This window comes from Choloepus didactylus, chromosome 5, assembly GCF_015220235.1.
Source record: "Choloepus didactylus isolate mChoDid1 chromosome 5, mChoDid1.pri, whole genome shotgun sequence".
Classification (NCBI taxonomy): domain Eukaryota; kingdom Metazoa; phylum Chordata; class Mammalia; order Pilosa; family Megalonychidae; genus Choloepus; species Choloepus didactylus.
In genome coordinates this window covers 18,747,339-18,765,711 of record NC_051311.1, presented here as the reverse complement: position 1 = coordinate 18,765,711, position 18,373 = coordinate 18,747,339, and the positions used below count along the sequence as shown (strand labels likewise).

General features: G+C 34.9%; 1 protein-coding gene across 22 annotated transcripts in view; it reads right to left on the bottom strand.

Annotated features, from left to right (window-relative positions):
• CREM (cAMP responsive element modulator) overlaps nt 1-18,373 on the bottom strand; it is a 90,740-nt gene that overhangs the window by 21,811 nt on the left and 50,556 nt on the right. For 7 of the 22 annotated variants that reach the window (XR_005216881.1, XM_037835622.1, XM_037835625.1 and 4 more), the window contains 4 exons: nt 11,782-11,928; nt 9,283-9,380; nt 9,005-9,147; nt 591-779 (listed from right to left, as the gene is read on the bottom strand). The exons of 1 other annotated variant lie outside the window; for it this stretch is intronic. Coding sequence is in view for 20 of the 21 variants with exons in the window: in XM_037835622.1 (XP_037691550.1) it covers nt 591-779; nt 9,005-9,147; nt 9,283-9,380; nt 11,782-11,928 (577 nt within the window). In the remaining variant the exon portion in view is untranslated. Of the gene's footprint in view, nt 1-590; nt 780-9,004; nt 9,148-9,282; nt 9,381-11,781; nt 11,929-12,075; nt 13,988-17,432; nt 17,526-18,373 lie in introns of those variants that run through there. 14 more of the 22 variants (XM_037835654.1, XM_037835631.1, XM_037835628.1 and 11 more) reach the window with 6 other exon arrangements.

Sequence of the window (18,373 nt, the reverse complement as noted above, 5' to 3'; positions counted from 1 at the left end):
GGATAGCAAATTTAATTGAAATCTTAGGGAACCCTCAAAGCTTAGGGTTACATCCCAACTGTTTTATTTCACTACTGTCAGCTTCTGTAACAGGTAGAATGGGTACCTCAGAATTCACAAATACTAGGAACAGTCTAAAGAAAAAACAGCAATTATTTTAAAATGAGTTGTCTGGAAATTAGACTTGAGTCAGTGCACCAGGGAAAACTCCAAATTCAATGCATCGCGGACTGAATACTTAAGTCCTCAAAGATTAGGTAATGCTACAAACATCTTAGGTATAGGATTTGTAATCCCCAAACAAAGGATATTTATGTAATTAGATAGTGCATTTATGTTTCCAACTCCCTTCTTTTCATACAACCCTGAATTCAACCTTTCTTTAGAGCCAGTAAAACCTTCTAAAAAGTGAAAATCATAGAATTCATTTAACTTGTTTAATGTACTATAGTATTTCTTCTTCAAACCTTTTTAAGTGCCCCCCTCCAAATTTACCTCCTGTTAGTTTCAGCAAACCAAAAAATTATCACTAAATGGTGTGATACAGTAATTCATAGGAATTTCAAATGTATTAGATTAAGAAAATATACCTTGAACAACAACCTGGCTGCCTGGGACAAAGAACTGCTGTGTGCCATCAGCTGATTGTACTGCATACTGTACAATTGTAGCACCTGGTGGAGGAGCTCCTGAATTTGTCATTGTTAGTGCCTGTAGTCCCTGAACACCATCAGTTCCTGGGTTAGAAATCTGGATTGCTCCACCTTGGGCTATAGCAACTTAACAGAAAAAGAAAAGAAATATTAGACAATTTTGAGATTCACTTTTAATAATTCCATTTTGGAAGAATACTCTGGGTCTATTTGTTACTACTACTACTCCTCAAATTAACCTTATTTCTCTATGCTGAATTGATAAGGAACATCAGCTCCTTCAAGGGACAATAATCTGAAAAAGCTCATACACACCTGAAAATATTTTATATTAAGAACTGTGTGAAATTCATAGAACCCACAGAGTTTTCCTTCTACTTGGCATCCACCCAACTGAACTAATTAAGAGGAAGAGTGGAGATGCAAACAAGGAGAGAGTCCAGTTTCTTGATTTTATTCATTCTTTCAACCTTCTTCCACCATTCAAGAAAAGGTCAATGAAATTTCCATTTGAGCAACACAATGACAATGAATTTGTGCCTTCATTACAATGAATTGGTACCTTCATTCAGCTAACCATTTTTCTTGTTTATCATCAAAAGAAAGACTTAAAATATATATATATATATATACACACACGCACTATATATATATACACACACACACACACTATATATATATATACACACTATATACTTTGGTTTTAAAGCTCAAGTCTACAAAACTGTAAACTTTATCATTTTGACTTTGTCAGGAGAATCCTGTAATAGGAAACGTTAAGTTGGAATGGATCTTAAAAGGTAATGACAGAATTTGTGCCACAGTATTTACCTCTGCAAAAAGTCCTGAATAACTATAGCTAATGGTAACAAATATACGAGGTAGACTTCCTCTAAATGCTGAGATTTGTCAGTCATGTTTTAAAGTAACATTTTAACTTAAAGTTTCAAAAGAAGAATTGATAAATATTTTAAAATTTCACTCTACCAGACAAATAAGTACTGTTTAAAATATTTGAGGGGTCTGAATACTTTAAGATACTTTAGTTTAGGCACAGTGGATTAAGTGGAACATGGAGCTATTCTTTTTTAAAAATCACCTATAATCTAGCCAACTCTACTCTACAATGAAGACAAAAATAACACATTATCTGAATAACACAACACCTATAAATCAATGTAAATGCCTTACAGGAATGTTATAGTAGCTTCTAAAACATTCTGAATATTTCCAAATCATCCCCAAACTTTTTTTAATGGCATCTAAGCAAAAAACCACTTAGGTGCTCAACTGATAAGAGTATAAACCTGTCAGAACTATGGAAAAAGTAAAAAGAAAGATGACAACAACCACTACCACCACAAATCTTCAATTCTTTGACCTAAGTTTCTAGTGCCTAACCCAGAAAAATGGATAAACATTTTTTTAAAAGAGTTCAGTACATGTATTCTCTGCATTTTAGTTCACTGATATACCACTGTAAGAATATTAGAATATGATGATAGAAACTGCAATAATCATATTTCAAGTTTTTGTGTACTACCCAGAATATCAGTAGCACAGATTGAGAAACCATGCTACAATATTACTTTACTTGTCTGACTCATCTAGAGCATTATATTCTGTACAAATTTTTAAAGCAGGATTTCACCACAATTCTCCAAAGATTTCAAGGGTCCCAGATTCACTTCTTACATAAAAGGATTTGGGACAGATCTAACTATGCTAACTTCTTAAAAGAGAGGTATGAAAATGGCAAGAGAGATTTCTTTCTTGGACCTTCATGGCAGAACACGAATGAATTTTTGTATTTTGCCATATATTTCAATGTGTATTTTCAGTTGATAATTAGTTTGATGACAAAGGAATTGTGCTTTTGTGCTTTAGAAAGAACATCCATAGAGAGTGTAACCATAGTGTATTACGTGTTAACATCAGTATCAATTAAATACAAGGCCTAGCACAGAGGAGGCACTCAAAAAGACTATACTATAATCGACATTAGCCATTTATGAATCCAGTACATATAAATGAAATATGGCTTCAAATCCAATACAGAACTTAGTTTTTCAACATCAATACAAATATCAAGCTTCTCAACTAGCTAATCTAAGGTGAGAGTAGTTGCTTCCAAGGGTAAGAACCACAAAACAGGTAGATAACAAAGATCCCCATAGATCCAACCAAAATTCTGCATTCAGATTGTGAATAGTTAACATGTCAAGAATCTGCTCCTCTGCTCATTTGACTCTGGTCAAGTCATTATATAATTAGATGTGGAAAACAAAAGATATACACACACATTGGCTCAAGGGGGAATAATGTTCCTGCTGACAAATCTCATACTTTAGCACAGATTTCAATTTTTATACCAAAAGCACTCTTGATTTTGGCATTAGCAAATGACAGAGGTCCTTCCCATTCAAAATGTTATCTCTCGTTTGACAGTAAGATTTCTCAAGGCTTCGGGTTATTGGAAAAAGGCTGTGTGTGTGTGTGTGTGTGTGTGTGTGTGTGTGTGTTCAAAAGATTCAATGAGGAAACCTTTTAGGTTGCAAAATATTTAAGGACCACATAATACATATTTTTAGTAAGCATACATCAAGATAAATTAAGCAGAAGGAGAAACTAAGACGAAATTAACGGAATAAGTTTAACCACACATCTTCTGTTTTAGTGAATTTTTTTTCTGAGTTTATTATGGATATTTTCTAGCAAATATAAAAGTACAGAGAATTTTGTGTCATCTTTCTCCTGCCCACTTGCCCCTAAACCCTTTTTGGTTTTCCTGGAGCATATCAAAACTAAGCCCAGACATCACGTCTGGCTAATCATTTTTAAATAAAATGATGGGCCCTTATCAAAGCCATGAGTGACCAATAGAAATAAAATGCCTTTGTATTTCCCATGTACTTTACTTTGGGGACTCAGGCTTTATTAATGCTTTCCTGGACTAATGCATCCAACTGAGGCATAAAGGTTTACACCCATGGCTTCAGACATTTAATGAGAGTCCACACTGGTCTCTCAATATTTATTGGAAATGAAGCAGAAGTCCCAATAAATGCATACCTATTTTTCTTTTATATGTAATCTTTAATAAATTACCATTTCATAATATAATCTAGTGAATTAAAATTGAACAGTTAGATTACATATATTAAAATTATAATTAATTAATATATAATATACCCAATTAAATTCTACTTCAATTCCCATTATTAATTGATTCAAGCCTGCTTGTATGTTATCTGTGGTCAGTAAATGGTGAGTAGAATCTAGGCCTCGTTGTCCTAGTTGCTCTGGGAGCTACCTAAATAAAATATTTTTTCCCCTAAATTCTCCGGTGGGTTATACCCCATAATCAAGTAGGTCACTCCACCCACTGGATGAATGTTGAACACACACTCACAGGTTGAATATTGGACACACTGACCATAAATAGTTAGTCTAGGTAGAGTATAATTCTATAATTTGCTAAGTATATTTCTATTATGTTCATTTTAGCTGGTTATACAAACATCTTTATATACATCCTTATATGGTCATAGTATTTAGTTCCAAATTAATATTAACCCAAGTATGGTTTGTCCCCCCATCCCCCATTTACCATATACCATGGTAATCAAGATGGTATCTTATTAACTAATCTAAGAAACAAGTTCTAAAAAAATTCCTGGAACACCAAGCTGTGCTTAAAAATCTACCACTTCCACTACTTACTGAGCCAATGGCAGTAAGTAGTGGAAGGAATAGATTTTTTCCTCCATTAAAGTTAGGGAAATATTACCAGTGGACGAAAATTCAAGAATTTTGGTATACAAAAATTTTAACTAAAAAAACGTAATATCGTATAGACCTGCACAATAAAGAAGAGAAAGATGAGTAAGAGCAGAAGACTGAAAAAAGAAAAAGTTGACCAATAAGGAAGGAGTAGAATTTATTTAAATTAAGATTTCTTCTGAGATCTCTTTTCACTCAATGCTAATGTTAATCTTTTTAATCTTAAATCTGTACCTAAGTGAATTTAAATGCATAAACATGCAAATGTTTAATAAAATCTAATTTAAAACCACCCTTATTCCAAACAATGAAAGATTCTTAAATGAAGCCTCACAAAATTAACTTTAAAAAAAGGCAGCCTTCCTTCCAATGAATGCTCGATTTTAAATTCAAAAAGTGAGCACAAAAAGTAAGGGGCATACAGCATAGGGAAAGCTAAAACAGCATCGTGCAATAACAAGAATAGCAACACCAAGGTGTAAGCCAGGTTTATATTAAACCTGCTTGTTTGCAGGTATCTGCTATGTTTGCTCTCAGTTACCTTGGGGGAGTGTAAGTGAAATCATCATACCTAAGAATAACAAATGTGACTGCCCTTACGTTAGAATGTGTACACCTATCACGTATAAATTCCTTTTATGAAGAAATGGAATTGGTGTTGATTCACGTGAGTCTCCTGAGAATTCTGAATTCCTTAAGCAGTCCACAAAGCTCAAAGATATCTTTTCATAATGGTGGATGTTGAATTGACCCACTTACCTTTAGTGTATAAGAATTCCAGTAAAATAAGGTAGGAGCAAGCAAAGAGGCAAGGGGTATGCAGACAAAAAATAATTTGAAGTCCTGGGTGATAGTCCTTAAATGGTAAAGCAAGGGGTTGGGTACAGTAGGGGGGGCAGGGAATAAGAGGAAAAAACTTTGTTTTTTGAGAAAATTCAATGAATTAAGATTCTTCATCATTTGAAATCTTGTAATTACTTTTACTATGCTTTTATGAATTCCCTCTCATTTAATGCATATTTTAAATATCTTATGCTGCAAATACATTTCTTGCTAATTCTAGGACTATCTGGAACCATCATCCTCATTCTTTCAGAAATAGTCTCCTGAGAAGAACAGATTTTCTTTGACCAGAATCACTTAATTATCATACCACAAATCTATTACTAAGATCTGTACTTCCAGTAAAGATTTTTTTAAGCATAGCTCACTTACTTGGTGTTGCAATAAGGAATCCCTGTCTATTTTATTCTTCCTACCCCGAGGAGTAACCTAACCTACTCCAACTTTCACTGTTTAGTTTTTGTAAAAAAAATAATGCTGAAACAGTAGTCAACTTCTGTCAAATGTCTAGTGTTCAACTATTAAAAACATAACTATTTATATAAGAAAACCTGAGTTTATTTTTACTTTATTTCTTCAACTTTGATACATATATTTAGTTCTTTTTGTTTTTAACTCCAACTATCATTATACAAAAATAAAAATAAAGAATTAATATAAAAGAATAATCTTTTTAAAAAGGAAACAGAAAGTTTGGGGGAAAATCATATATGAATAAAGGTTGAAGAAAGAACTAAAAAAACAAAGAAGGTTTTGTAAAAGGTCATGAAAGGGTATCAAAAATATGTACATACAAATACATTAAAATCTCCAAAAATTTTACTCATCTATTTTAAGAACTCAAGGACACCAGTAATTGTTTCTATGTCTAGATTTAGGCACAACATTAAAGCATTAATGACTTTTAATGCATTAATGCTAGGAATAGCAAGAAATATTAATATATAATATATACATGTATTTATCATATTGTAACTAAATATTAAACTTATATTCATATAATACATGTAATATAAATAAAAGATTAATGAACATGGATCTTATATATGTGTAAACATAAATGTACCCTTCAATTACATGTCTTCTAAAAAGTTCAAACATTATTATTCAATTCTCAAATGAAATATTAATATATAATATATACATGTATTTATCATATTGTAACTAAATATTAAACTTATATTCATATAATACATGTAATATAAATAAAAGATTAATGAACATGGATCTTATATATGTGTAAACATAAATGTACCCTTCAATTACATGTCTTCTAAAAAGTTCAAACATTATTATTCAATTCTCAAATGAAAGAATTATCTACATGAACAAAGGTTACTAAATATCCCAGAAATGCATTTTTAATAAAGACAATAGACAGTCTTGAAATTGCTTTGCATGAACCAATGAATGGCAATCTTTACCTGCAGAAAACCACCAAAAATAGAAAACTACAACTTCTCATTAAAGTAACTGCCAGGATCATATTGTATTGGTCCAACTTATGACACCTCAGTAAGAGAAAGCCCCTGACCTCTTTGTGGCAAACAGACACTTGTCTAACTTCTAAGCATTTGCTTTTCTAGTTCTCAACCAGAGCTCCTGACCCCATCCCCACCTCGCAGCCCCCCAAAGCACAGAGAGATTTAAAGCCAAGTCCCTGCTCCAAGTGCACCAAGGAACAAAAGGCATCGAAGCAGGCTGGAGGGAAAAGTTTAATGACAGTGAATCAGACTCTGTCATAGCTAACTTACATTTCTGTCTTGTGTTTTAATAGTAGCACATGCTTGTTGTTCCCCATTTTAACCCTTTTCTCCATTTGTCCTCTTACTAACCTCAGAGGTTTGGCAATTTGGTATGATTCCCACTTCAAAGAGATGTGCAGACAGAGCTTCTTGCCCCATCAGTGAGTTAGTGAATGGCAAGGCCAGAACCAGAAGCTAGGTCTCCGGACTCCTAGGCCCAGAGTTCTGACACCATTGGCTCCAGCTTCAATATTCTCTCAACCCAATATGTTCTCATGATTTCAATTTTTTTAGCCAATAATCTAGGCAAATTAACCTATACCTTCTCCTTCTGCATCACCCTGCAAAGAGATAGCTGCTTCCATCAGAATTCCTAAGCAGCATTAGGATTATCCCAGAAGAATGTTAAGATGACAGCATCTTAGATCATCTCCAAACTTTAAGATGTCTCAGCATTGCGTCAGCAGTAATTTCCAACCTTTTCTGTTGTGATGCAAACAGAAAACGATAAGATAGGTACACATTATGCATACACAATGAGGTAAATGGATGATGGTGCTCAAGACCAGAGCTGACAAGCCAGGAGACTCCAGTGGCTCTGGGAACTGAGGGGACACATGGGACCTGTTTGCAACATTTAGAGGCACACCAGCTAGTAAACTGTGATTTACAGCTCCTTAAACTCCCACCTTATAGTCCCAGTTGGCCAGACAAAAAAAAGCATATAAATCAGAGAAGTTGTAAAAGAGAAGTGACAAGTGATAATGCCCAATTCTCACAGACAGTGAGGGGTCTTCTTTTCCTAACACTGACTTTGGACATGTCCACTTGGCACCCTGAAGAGTCTGTGGATAAATTATACCCCAATTCTGTCAAGTATCATGGTAGGAGCTACCCAAAGAACCAGGATTACGGAAGGAGAATTAGGTTAATAATGCAAATCTACCATCACTACAAGAAAAAACTCTAAAAATCTAATGACAGGAAAGGCCATATATATCAAAATGATTATAACTGGCTTTAATAACCAGTTCTTCAATTACAACTTAAGGTTTTTTTCCAAGCATTATTATTTTTTAAAGAAAAAACAGAAAATACATCTGAGCTCTTAGCACCTTATTTGGACCAACACAGTATACAGTACCATATATATCTTGGCACCTAAATTGTTATCTTTTTTTCTTTTTTTAATCTTTTCTGTTCTTTTTCTGTCATTCCCCTCCTCCCATTTTCTTTTCTTTCTAGCTATACTCTTTTACTAAAATTTTCAGTGTATTAAATGTGTTCTTTATTTGGGAAAAAAAAAAACTGGTGCTTTAATTATAATAAAAAGCACAGAATTAACAATCCATTAAAATGCACAAGACTAAATGTGAATGTATCTGTTTATTTAAAGCTTTTGATGCTTAAAATTTCAAATGAAATGATCTGTCCAAATGCTATAGTTTTTAAAAATAAAACATTTTTCCATTCTCTTTTAAGAAAAACTGCAGCACAAATTAACACAGCAGAGAGTAGTGAAAACAGAGTAACATTTAAAACAATTTTAAAACACAAATGTACCTCTTTAAATTAGTATTTATAATATGCAGTTGTTGATAACAAAAGCCAACATGAATAAAATACAGACATTGACATCTTATCATGCTTGCATGCACCATAAGGACAACAATAGTAAGTTAAATTTTACTAGAGATGAGTATAATCATATAAATAGGAAAAACTCTCCCATTTACTTTTACCTCCAATTTTTTCTTCTATATTCAGTACCAAAATTTTTTACTTTTAAAAAGTATATGACAGCTATCAATACAAATCTCTTACTCGTTTAACATACACTTTTCATTCTCTAATACACATTTTGGTGCTGACGATGCAGTTTTAAATTGAATAATTTAATGCCAGAATCCAAGTTGCTTCAATGTAACTACAGAAGACTTAAAGCTAGGACTGTATCAGATCGTATGGTAGCATACATACTGTATTGCCCCGTGCTAGTCTGATATATGCTACTCGGGACTGCCATGGTGGCGATGTTTGGGGGCGTTCCTTCTTCCTCGGGTTTTTCTTCTTCAATCTTGGGAACTCCAGGCACATCAGAGGAAAGTTCATTCAGTATTTTTCTAAAATATAAGTTTAGAACACAGACAATTAAGAGATGTAACAGAAAAGTTATAATGGAAAAAATAGTTTTGGTGTATAATTAGTCTACCTTTTTGGAAAAAGTAATCATGGACAACAGGAAACAGTTAACTTACCTGTAAGAGGGTCTTCGTGAAAGGATTTCTCTACGCTTATGAGAATCAATTACACCTTCAGATTCTGCAGACTCATCTGTCTCTGCAATTGTTGCTACCTATAATACAAAAGTTTCTGAAATGCATCATAAAATAAATTATCTCCCTTATTCAACAAATGGCTCTCATGGGTCTATGTGTGCTGCTCAAAGCCAGGGGCTATGGGATCTACCAAGTTATAAAACAGGGAATCTGGGCCAGAGGAGCACAAATCTGCCTGAGGAAAGGAAGCACAATGGTGAACATTTAAATTGTGAAACAAGTGTGGAAATGAATGGTGCCGATAAGTACGTCAGAAACGCAAAGGAAAGAGTGGTTGGGAGGTCAGGTGAGGCTTCACAGGAAAGGACTAAACACCAGATGCGTAAGCTCTAAGATCCTAAATCTGAAAGAGTCCTTAAATATCCAGCAGGAAGCAGGTGAACGAGGGGCAGAGGCAGAAAAAAGCACCTCAGCTTCCTAATTGCCATTTCACTGTTCTCTGCACAATACCATAGCTGACTTGAGCCAGATCTTCAAATTAGGCATTAGATAGGTCCAAAGTAGAAAAAAAATATTTCAAGAGGTAAACCAGTAAAAGAAAGACTGGTTAAAGTTAAAATTTGTGCTACAAGGAATAGGTTGGGTCTTGATAGTGGCAGGGCTTGAACATCAAAATAAGCAATTTCTCCTTAAAAGCAAGATCAGAATTTAAAGCATGATTTCACTTTTCAAGTCAAGTAATATTCAATGCAATAACATGATAATTGAAGAAAAAAATAATTTCTACATTACTGCACTCGCTTACTATTTTCAGCCATTTAACTCTGAAGGCCTATCTGCGGTAGTTTACAAAAATCACTTTACTTAAAATTACAATTATATGAGAATTTGATTTGGACACAGCTAGAAGAGCTCATTAAAATCAACAATGAAGATGGGAATAAATCATTCCCAAAGCACTTGATGTGTATATATATTCACCAACATATGACCATGCAGGGTTTTTTTGGTAATGAATACCCTCACACTTAAACACTCACAAAATGAACAGAATCAAAACTTCCAAAATATTTCTCACTTTACACTAGGTTTTCATATATCTCTCATAGAATCATATCCACTCCTCTATGTAAGGGAGGCTATTCTTTTACCCATTTTAGAGAAGAGAAACCTGAAGTTCGTGCAGAGAGAGTAAGTGACTCACCTGTTCTCCAACAGGTACAAATTCTAAAACAAAAGCCATTGGCATCTATCTCTACAAAGATAATTAAACCATTCATTTAACAAAAACCAAAAAAAAGCCTACTAAATAAAGACAACACTTTTCTCCAATGCCAGCCAGGTTAAAACTAAGCAGAAATATCTGCCAGCCTGGTTGAAACTAAGCAGAAATAAAAGTAAAAATACAAAGAGGTCAGTGGAAAGACTTTCTTGTTTTATAATAATTAGGGTTAGAAAGAATCAGAAACTCTTGGTAATCAAGGGCCCTCACAGTTAAAAAGAAAGAGACTATGATGAAAACTATTCTTATACTTTTGAGCAACACAGGAAAAGATACCTGCAACCAAAAGGTAACAAAAGATTTAATGCCTATGGATTTATTACTGCAAACATAATGTTGCAACTCTCATCCTTATTCTGCAATAAACTACTCAAACAGGCGGGAAAAGGACAAGACTGATGAAGTAGGCACATCTCTGTTTTCCTCATAACTCTTTCTGTCATCAGTTGGGTTCAAATAATTTCATTATTTAAAGGACAATAACAAACTGACCTAAGAAAGGAACAGAAATAAATTCAGTAAACAAGAAAAGTATATTTTTAAAAATATAAAATTTAAGAATGCATACCTAATCAATTACATCTACTGACGCAAAAAATAGCTTCAAGAAATTGTTAAGGATTGATGAACCTTGATAATAATAAACAATAAAATATTTCTCTGGATCACAACCACAATAATAATTATGTCTACAAAAATGAAGGTTTAATCTGAGAGGGCTGACAATGATACATCATTTTCTAAGTATTACCTATGCTGAATTAAAAGTAGACAAATTTCCATCTACCTACTAATCTGAGTACTCATGAAATCAGCATCAGCTCTACAATCTTTATATTACTGTGTTTATTGGACACCTTCTCTAAAGAAGCCTCAAAATATTTTTAAGCACCATTGAAGAGCTTTGTTAAGTAAATCTGAGTCTGAGCTATGAGCAACACTTGAAGAAGTGAAGCACCATTTGGCAATTATTCTGCAAATTAAGAACTGACAACAAAACTGCAAGCCTTAAGTCAGATCTGTATATCTAGCAGGACACAATGCATTTCACACATAAAAGAGAAGCCCCTCCAAACGTCTAATAAAGAGATCTGAGCATAGGAGCTACACACAGAAAAAGATGATAAATGAAGAAATTAGTCACAGGAAAAAAGGCTCAGGAAAGTCAAAGCAAATCATCCAGCAGGGAGGCTAACCTGAACAGTTTGTATTTGTGGTGACTGAATAACCGATGGCTGTGGTGTCTGAATTACTCCCTGGACATGTACAGTTTGGCCCGAAGGTAACTGCACTAGAGTTACAGCTGGGGAGCCTCTTCTGGTGCCTGATCCAGCTACAGAAACCTGCAAAAATGACCATCATTGAGGATTATGTCTGGGCCTTTTTTTGTTGTTTTTGTTTTAAGAAATACCATTCACTATTATGACTGGTCTATTTTTCTTTTCTTTTTCTTGCTTCTAAGAAATGCCAAGTACACTTGGGGTACTTACCATTAGGAGGTGGTCACTGTCCTAGAACAGTCATTCTCTGATGTGACAGATATTAAAGAACCCATGCTCCTCACTTTCGGTTCCCATGCTTCGGTGGCTGAGACTGTTCCAAGCATAGCATTCTAAAGCAGTTAAACTACCTCACTACGACCTCACGACTACTAACAGTGAAGCCTTTTTTAGGCCAGAGCATAAACTACCCTCTCTAACTTATTTTTAACTTGAAGGGTACTTAAGAGATTGGAGACAGAACTTAAATATGGTGAATTATTTTTAATAAATGAAACATTTGGCATATGAATTTTCATGTATTACTCTAGATGCAAACTGATGCCTTGTCTTTCTACTGACCAAAAAAATCAGTTATTTTAATGCATCCATAACTACAAAGCAGGTGCAGGCCAAAGAAATTCCAAGTCTCTGATGCTCTTAGTGTCTCTGAGCCAGGGAATGCTCATGCCCTGGAGTTGGTGTGGTTTTCTCACACTTTTTCTTTTAGCTCAGGCATCCAGAGAGAGGGCCAGAACTACCACTCCAGCTCCAGCGGAAAGTGGGCAAGTACAGCTGACCCCCAGGTGCCTTGAGTGCTTTCAATAGAGAACCCTGCCAGCAAAAATGCACAAACCTCCACTCCCCTATTCAAAACCTGCCAAGTTTTCTAATTAGTAAACAACTCTGTCCTACAGGCCGGTATAATCCTAGGAACTTCATTTTGCTAAGATTTAGCATTCATTTCACTATGACTTACTCGAAACAGTCAGACTTCGGAAATGAAATAAGCCCCTGTTTCTCTCATGAGTGACAGTGGAACCACAGGATCTTAAACAATTTCTGAAGCCTCTGTGTGTGACCTCACTTTAAGGAACACCAATGATTTCCTATCTACTTAAATACTTTATTATTACTTATACTAATACTTCATTATTACTTATCTACAGCATCACTCCCTTTGAAAGCAAACTTCTCTGGCAATCCAAAAGTAAAAAAATCTTTTGTCCATGCAAGAATATCTACCCTTTGAGTACTGTAGTAGGGGCACTAAGGTACAAAGTAGGATTGGCAAAATTGAGGCCTAAGAAACAATAATAGCACACCAAACAGCATGGAACTAATTGCTCAATTGTATTGGCCCTAAATGCCATGCATACAGAATAGAAAAATCAGCCTAGGCCAGAGCCATGAGCAAAGGATTTGTGTGGAAGCCAGAACTTGGGCCAGAACTTGATTTAAGCCTGGATAACAGGTGACCAGAAAGAGAGAAACCAGGGCAGAAACACTCAACATGCAGCCCAAGCGGCCAATCCAGGCCACCTACCTTTGGAAGATGATGGTCCACCTTAGGTTTTAGAGCAAAAGAAAAGGGCTGTCCCATAAAGGAACCACTCAATTTAACAATTCAAATTTTAAAACATTAGGAGGATTTATTCTACCAATGTTCCCAGCAAAAAAGGCAACACTGAGCATTACAGAAAGATACCCTCCTCTGGGTGGACCAATTACCAAAAGGCACTCTTTTTTCCACAAAACTAATTCGCAAACCTTTTAGTCTCAGGACAACTTTTACGTTCTTAAAAATTACTATGTTCCTCAAAGAGCTTTTGTTGATGTGGGTTATACCCAGGAGGGGGCTAGTAAATGTTTAATCACCAGCTCTTAGGGATGCAGGACTCTGATTTGTAGCTTTTGCTGATTTCTGTGATGTACATACTCCTACTATGACTGATTTCAAGCTACCAACATAACATGGAATGAAAATTGGGAAAGGATGCACAACACAATTGGCTCAAGTAGGCTATTACAAACCAGCTTGAGAACAACATTGGTTATATTCACTGATATTTACTGTATTAGAAATTAAAACAAATTTTTGAAATATTTAAGATAAATACTAAAATGCTAAAAATATTTACGAATAGCAACAATAAATCCATTACATGCTAACATAACATTTTCTGAAAAATCATATTTTCCAAAACAAAAAACTTAAGAGAAGGGTGACTTTGTTTTACATTTTTACAAATTTTGTAAATGTCTGGCTTAACTGAAGACAGCTAGATTCTCATCTACTTCTGCACTGAATCTGGTGCAATATGTTGTTTTAGTTGAACTATGTGAAGAAAATTTGAGCCTCACACAGATACGTGGTTGGAAAACAGAGGAATATTTCAATAGCTTTTTCAGGAAAAAAATGTGAATATTCTTTGATACTATGCCCAAATTCAACAAGTGGTAGTTTCTTAAAGGTCAGTTGCTATGTATAATTTGTAACTATTGGTTACATTAAAATCCAGTTTAGGCCAGAGCATAAACTACCCTAACTTATTTTTAACTTGAAACATGGACCTTTTACCCATGTTCAATGTTGTAGCATCATGCAATAGTCATTTGGAAAATACTGGCTCATCTAGTTAAACAGATCTTCCAAATGCTGATGCTTTTCGTGATACACTATCAGAAAAACACATTCATCAAAATCATCATCGATCTCATCAGAAAATTCTATAAGTATTGGGAAACTGTCGAGTTCACAACGGGTGGAAGATGCAGGTTTTCCAAAATTCAAAATTTCTGCTTAAACAGTTGAATATTATCATTGGCAATAAATACAGACAGTTGATTTCCTTGAAGTGACAGGCTCACTTAATTCATTTTTGAGAAAACATCTTCCAAACATTCAAATCTGAATAGTCATCATTTGGCTGTTTTCAAGAAAAACGATGCTCCGTGGAAAAAACCCAGGTAATTCAACTTGCCACTTAAACGATAATAAAAGTACTTTTCCTCGAGAACACCACCAGACTTTGATATGCCGCACAGTTTTCTGCACACTTCCCAATTCATTACACAGAATGTTAAAATGACGTGTACTCAAGGGTCTGAATAACTTCTGATAATTTTTACTGCTTCATCAAAGAGATTCTTAATTGAAACTGCTACTTTATTTTTTATCACAAGTACACAGCAGTGAAGAATATAATCATTACTGAGTACTAGTATGGTTTGGTACCACTGACTTGATTTGCTTTAAGGTGCCAGAAAAGTCACATCCCTTCCCTTGCTTTTTCATCATCAGTGCAAATGTCAATACAGTGAAAAACATAACATCTTGGCTTTATTACAAAAAAAGTTCCTAAAAAGGTCTCAGGGTCTCTCTCCCCCAGGACTCCGTGGACCACACTTCAAAAACTGTTGCTCCATACCAATGGAGCCCTTATATCTGGCTTACAGCTTAAAGAAAGAGTGATGAGGCAGGCTACAATTTCAGTACCACTGTAGCAGCAGAGCTTACACAACTATACATACTAGCCTTGACAAGCTCTCTGTTCTTATGTCAGAGATTGAGAAAATAAAACTAAAGGGAAAAGAAAAAGCCTCAAAAAAGATTTCAATACAAAAGAGCAGACCTGGTTGCCCAGTTTCCATTACATCATGTCAGGAGAGAGGAGAGTGGGCTATGAACTTTACAGTTTGATCCATGCCCTCACTCACTGCACTTCACTTGCCCTTACCTACCACCACGTGCACAGACTACCTAGAGAAAAGGGGGATATGGATACTTGCTTTTTCTTTCCTTCTTCACCCTTCCTTTTTAAACACAGTCATATTGCTGGGTGGTGGAAATTTTTAAGACACTGCATTTCCTCAAATCAAGTGCTTTTCATCTTAGAATTAAAGAGCTCTCAAAAATACTTTGTCAGATACGACGTGGCTCTCAGTATTTTACATTTTTTTTAAATAAACAGAGTAAGATATCTGAAGTCAAGGAACTTGAAACTATGGGAGGAAAAACCCAAGAGAACTACCAGTATTCTTATAAACTGAACCTGTGGATTGAGATAGCAGATGGTGATTACATTCACTTCATGTGGGGAAAAGCCCCTGGTTCAAAGACATCAGATATTCTGAAGAATTTAAGAAAAATTCAAGAAAGATTCTTAGGCTTTTGACAGGTATGAATCATGCTTCGACTTGCTTTACCTATCTTTCAAAAGTAACTCTTGGGATTTTAAATTATTAAACAACAGCTCTATCAAAATGCTGACAATACAGGGGGCTGTAACAACGAATACAAAACTATATCCCCAGGATTCCTGAAATGAGTATATACAGATTCTGTAACTACAGTGAAGCTTCTATGTGTCCAAACTCCAGACAGGGCAAAAGCCCATGAGACAGCTCTTGCACTGAACTGCTGAAATAAAGGCTAAATGACATACCCTGTAGTTAGAATTCAGATGTATCCTATTAAATAAACCCCACAGATCTAAAGAACTGTTAGACATTCTATATTCTCAGTGATTTTGCCAAAACTGACAAGTGACTGGGGTACACAGGGTATGGAACACAGATGGCATAGAAGGAATAAAGGCAATGACTCAAGAACACGCGTGGTGGCTCCCAAGTCAAAAACGGGACAATGAAGAAACATCTTTTTATTTGTGTAAGGTGATGGATTCAATTTTAGACAAGCAGGCTTAAAGCAATGTTAAGAAAATGGTAGGGCAATTGCATAGAAAAGTTTAACAGGCAAGGAGAATTAGGGGAGTGATGTTTGGTTTGGAGATCCAACAGGAAAAAAAGATCTCAGTAATATTGACAAAGAGCAATCTATAGAATGTATTATAACCACTGTACTCATAAGGTGCAAACAGGGTTTTAAAGAAGTTCTGTAAACAGAGAGGAATTAAATAGCCAAAGAAATCCTTCCTAAAAGACATTACGCTTACAGGGAGACAAAATTAAGTTCACGTGAACTAAAACATGCATACTGCAGGTAGAAATAAAGAAGAAAAATCTGTTTTATCAACATCAAATCTTCATTCTGAGACTTTTATTTATAAAAGCAAAAATCTCATGGAAACAAGTCATATTTATGAATTAACTCATTCCTTTATTCACTCAATAAATATTTATTGGGAGCCCTTCATGGGGGCCAGACTGGACAGTGGAGACAGAGCAGCGAACAAGAAAAGTCTCTGCCCTCTTAGATCAGAAAAAGACAAAAAATAGGTGAAGAAGCAAATACATACATAACTTGGGTGATGCTCAATTCTAAAAAGAAAAATAAAGCTGGGTAAGGGACTTGAGGGAGATGAGGGCAGGGAGGTGAGCAGCATGTGGAGGAATGGTAAGACATACTTGTTGAGGGCTTCTCAAGTAGGGAACTTTTGAGCAAAAAGCCTAAATGAGAGGAAGAAAAACATAGGAGGATCTAAGAGTATATTCATCACATTCCAACAACCAAGAAGGCAGATGCTCAAAAACTAAATTAAAAACACTGAATGGCTGAATTTTTATTCCTCTACTTATGAGTCTCTAAAAGTGTATCAAATGAATTCACAGAAAACATAATTTACCTTTTTTTCCAGATCCCCTGAAGAATAGTCCTCTTCTATAGGATGTCTGAAACATAGATTATGCTGATGCCACCACATCCACTGAAAATCCCACTATCAACAGTCGTTAATCTGAAGAATTAACTTAAGATGATGCAATTGGCAACCTTATCTGGCTTTGCAAATAAAAAAAAAACCCTAATAAGACACTTAAAACTGGGAAAACCTCACAATGTTGTAACACAGCGTTTGATTAGCACCTAGTAGACTAGCTCTAATCTGTAGCTAGGTTCCCTTAAGATGGGGTTTATGATGTCACAGTGCAGTTGCAAATGTCACAGAGCTACTGGGCCTGCATTCAAGACAGTTAATAAAGGATGAAAAAAATGTGGTGGCTTCACAATACAGCAGATAGCTCTGTTAACTCTGCTGTCTGAGAAAACAAATCTCTATATTACCTAGTTTAATTTCAAGGACAACCATGAAAATCCACTAACAATCTAAGCAAGAAGCTGGAAAGCTATCCAGTTTTTGGTGTACTAAAAGACAGGAGCCTCAAAAATGTCTTTCTTCTGAGGAAAAAAAATAGTATTTAAAGAAGATATCAAATATTTTAAGATAGAAAACAGCAAAATAAGAATATTATGACTGTGAACACTGAATAAAGTTGTAAAATATTTCACTTTAATTTTTTAAAACAGTTGTGCTAATAGAAGACAAATACACACAAAATGAAAAATGTAGAGCTGATCCTCATTTTAACCAATCTTTGGTGTCTACCATTCCCATTGAGTATTTGTTTTTTAAACAGTGTGACTAATAAATTGCAAAAGCAACAAGAGTTAAAGTTTACTTAATTTTACCTTGAGAACACCAATCGGAAATACTTGTTGATAACACAGTTTGCCAAGTAAGACTAATCTTTTTATATCAACTATTATAATTCTAAAGAGAAATTACAT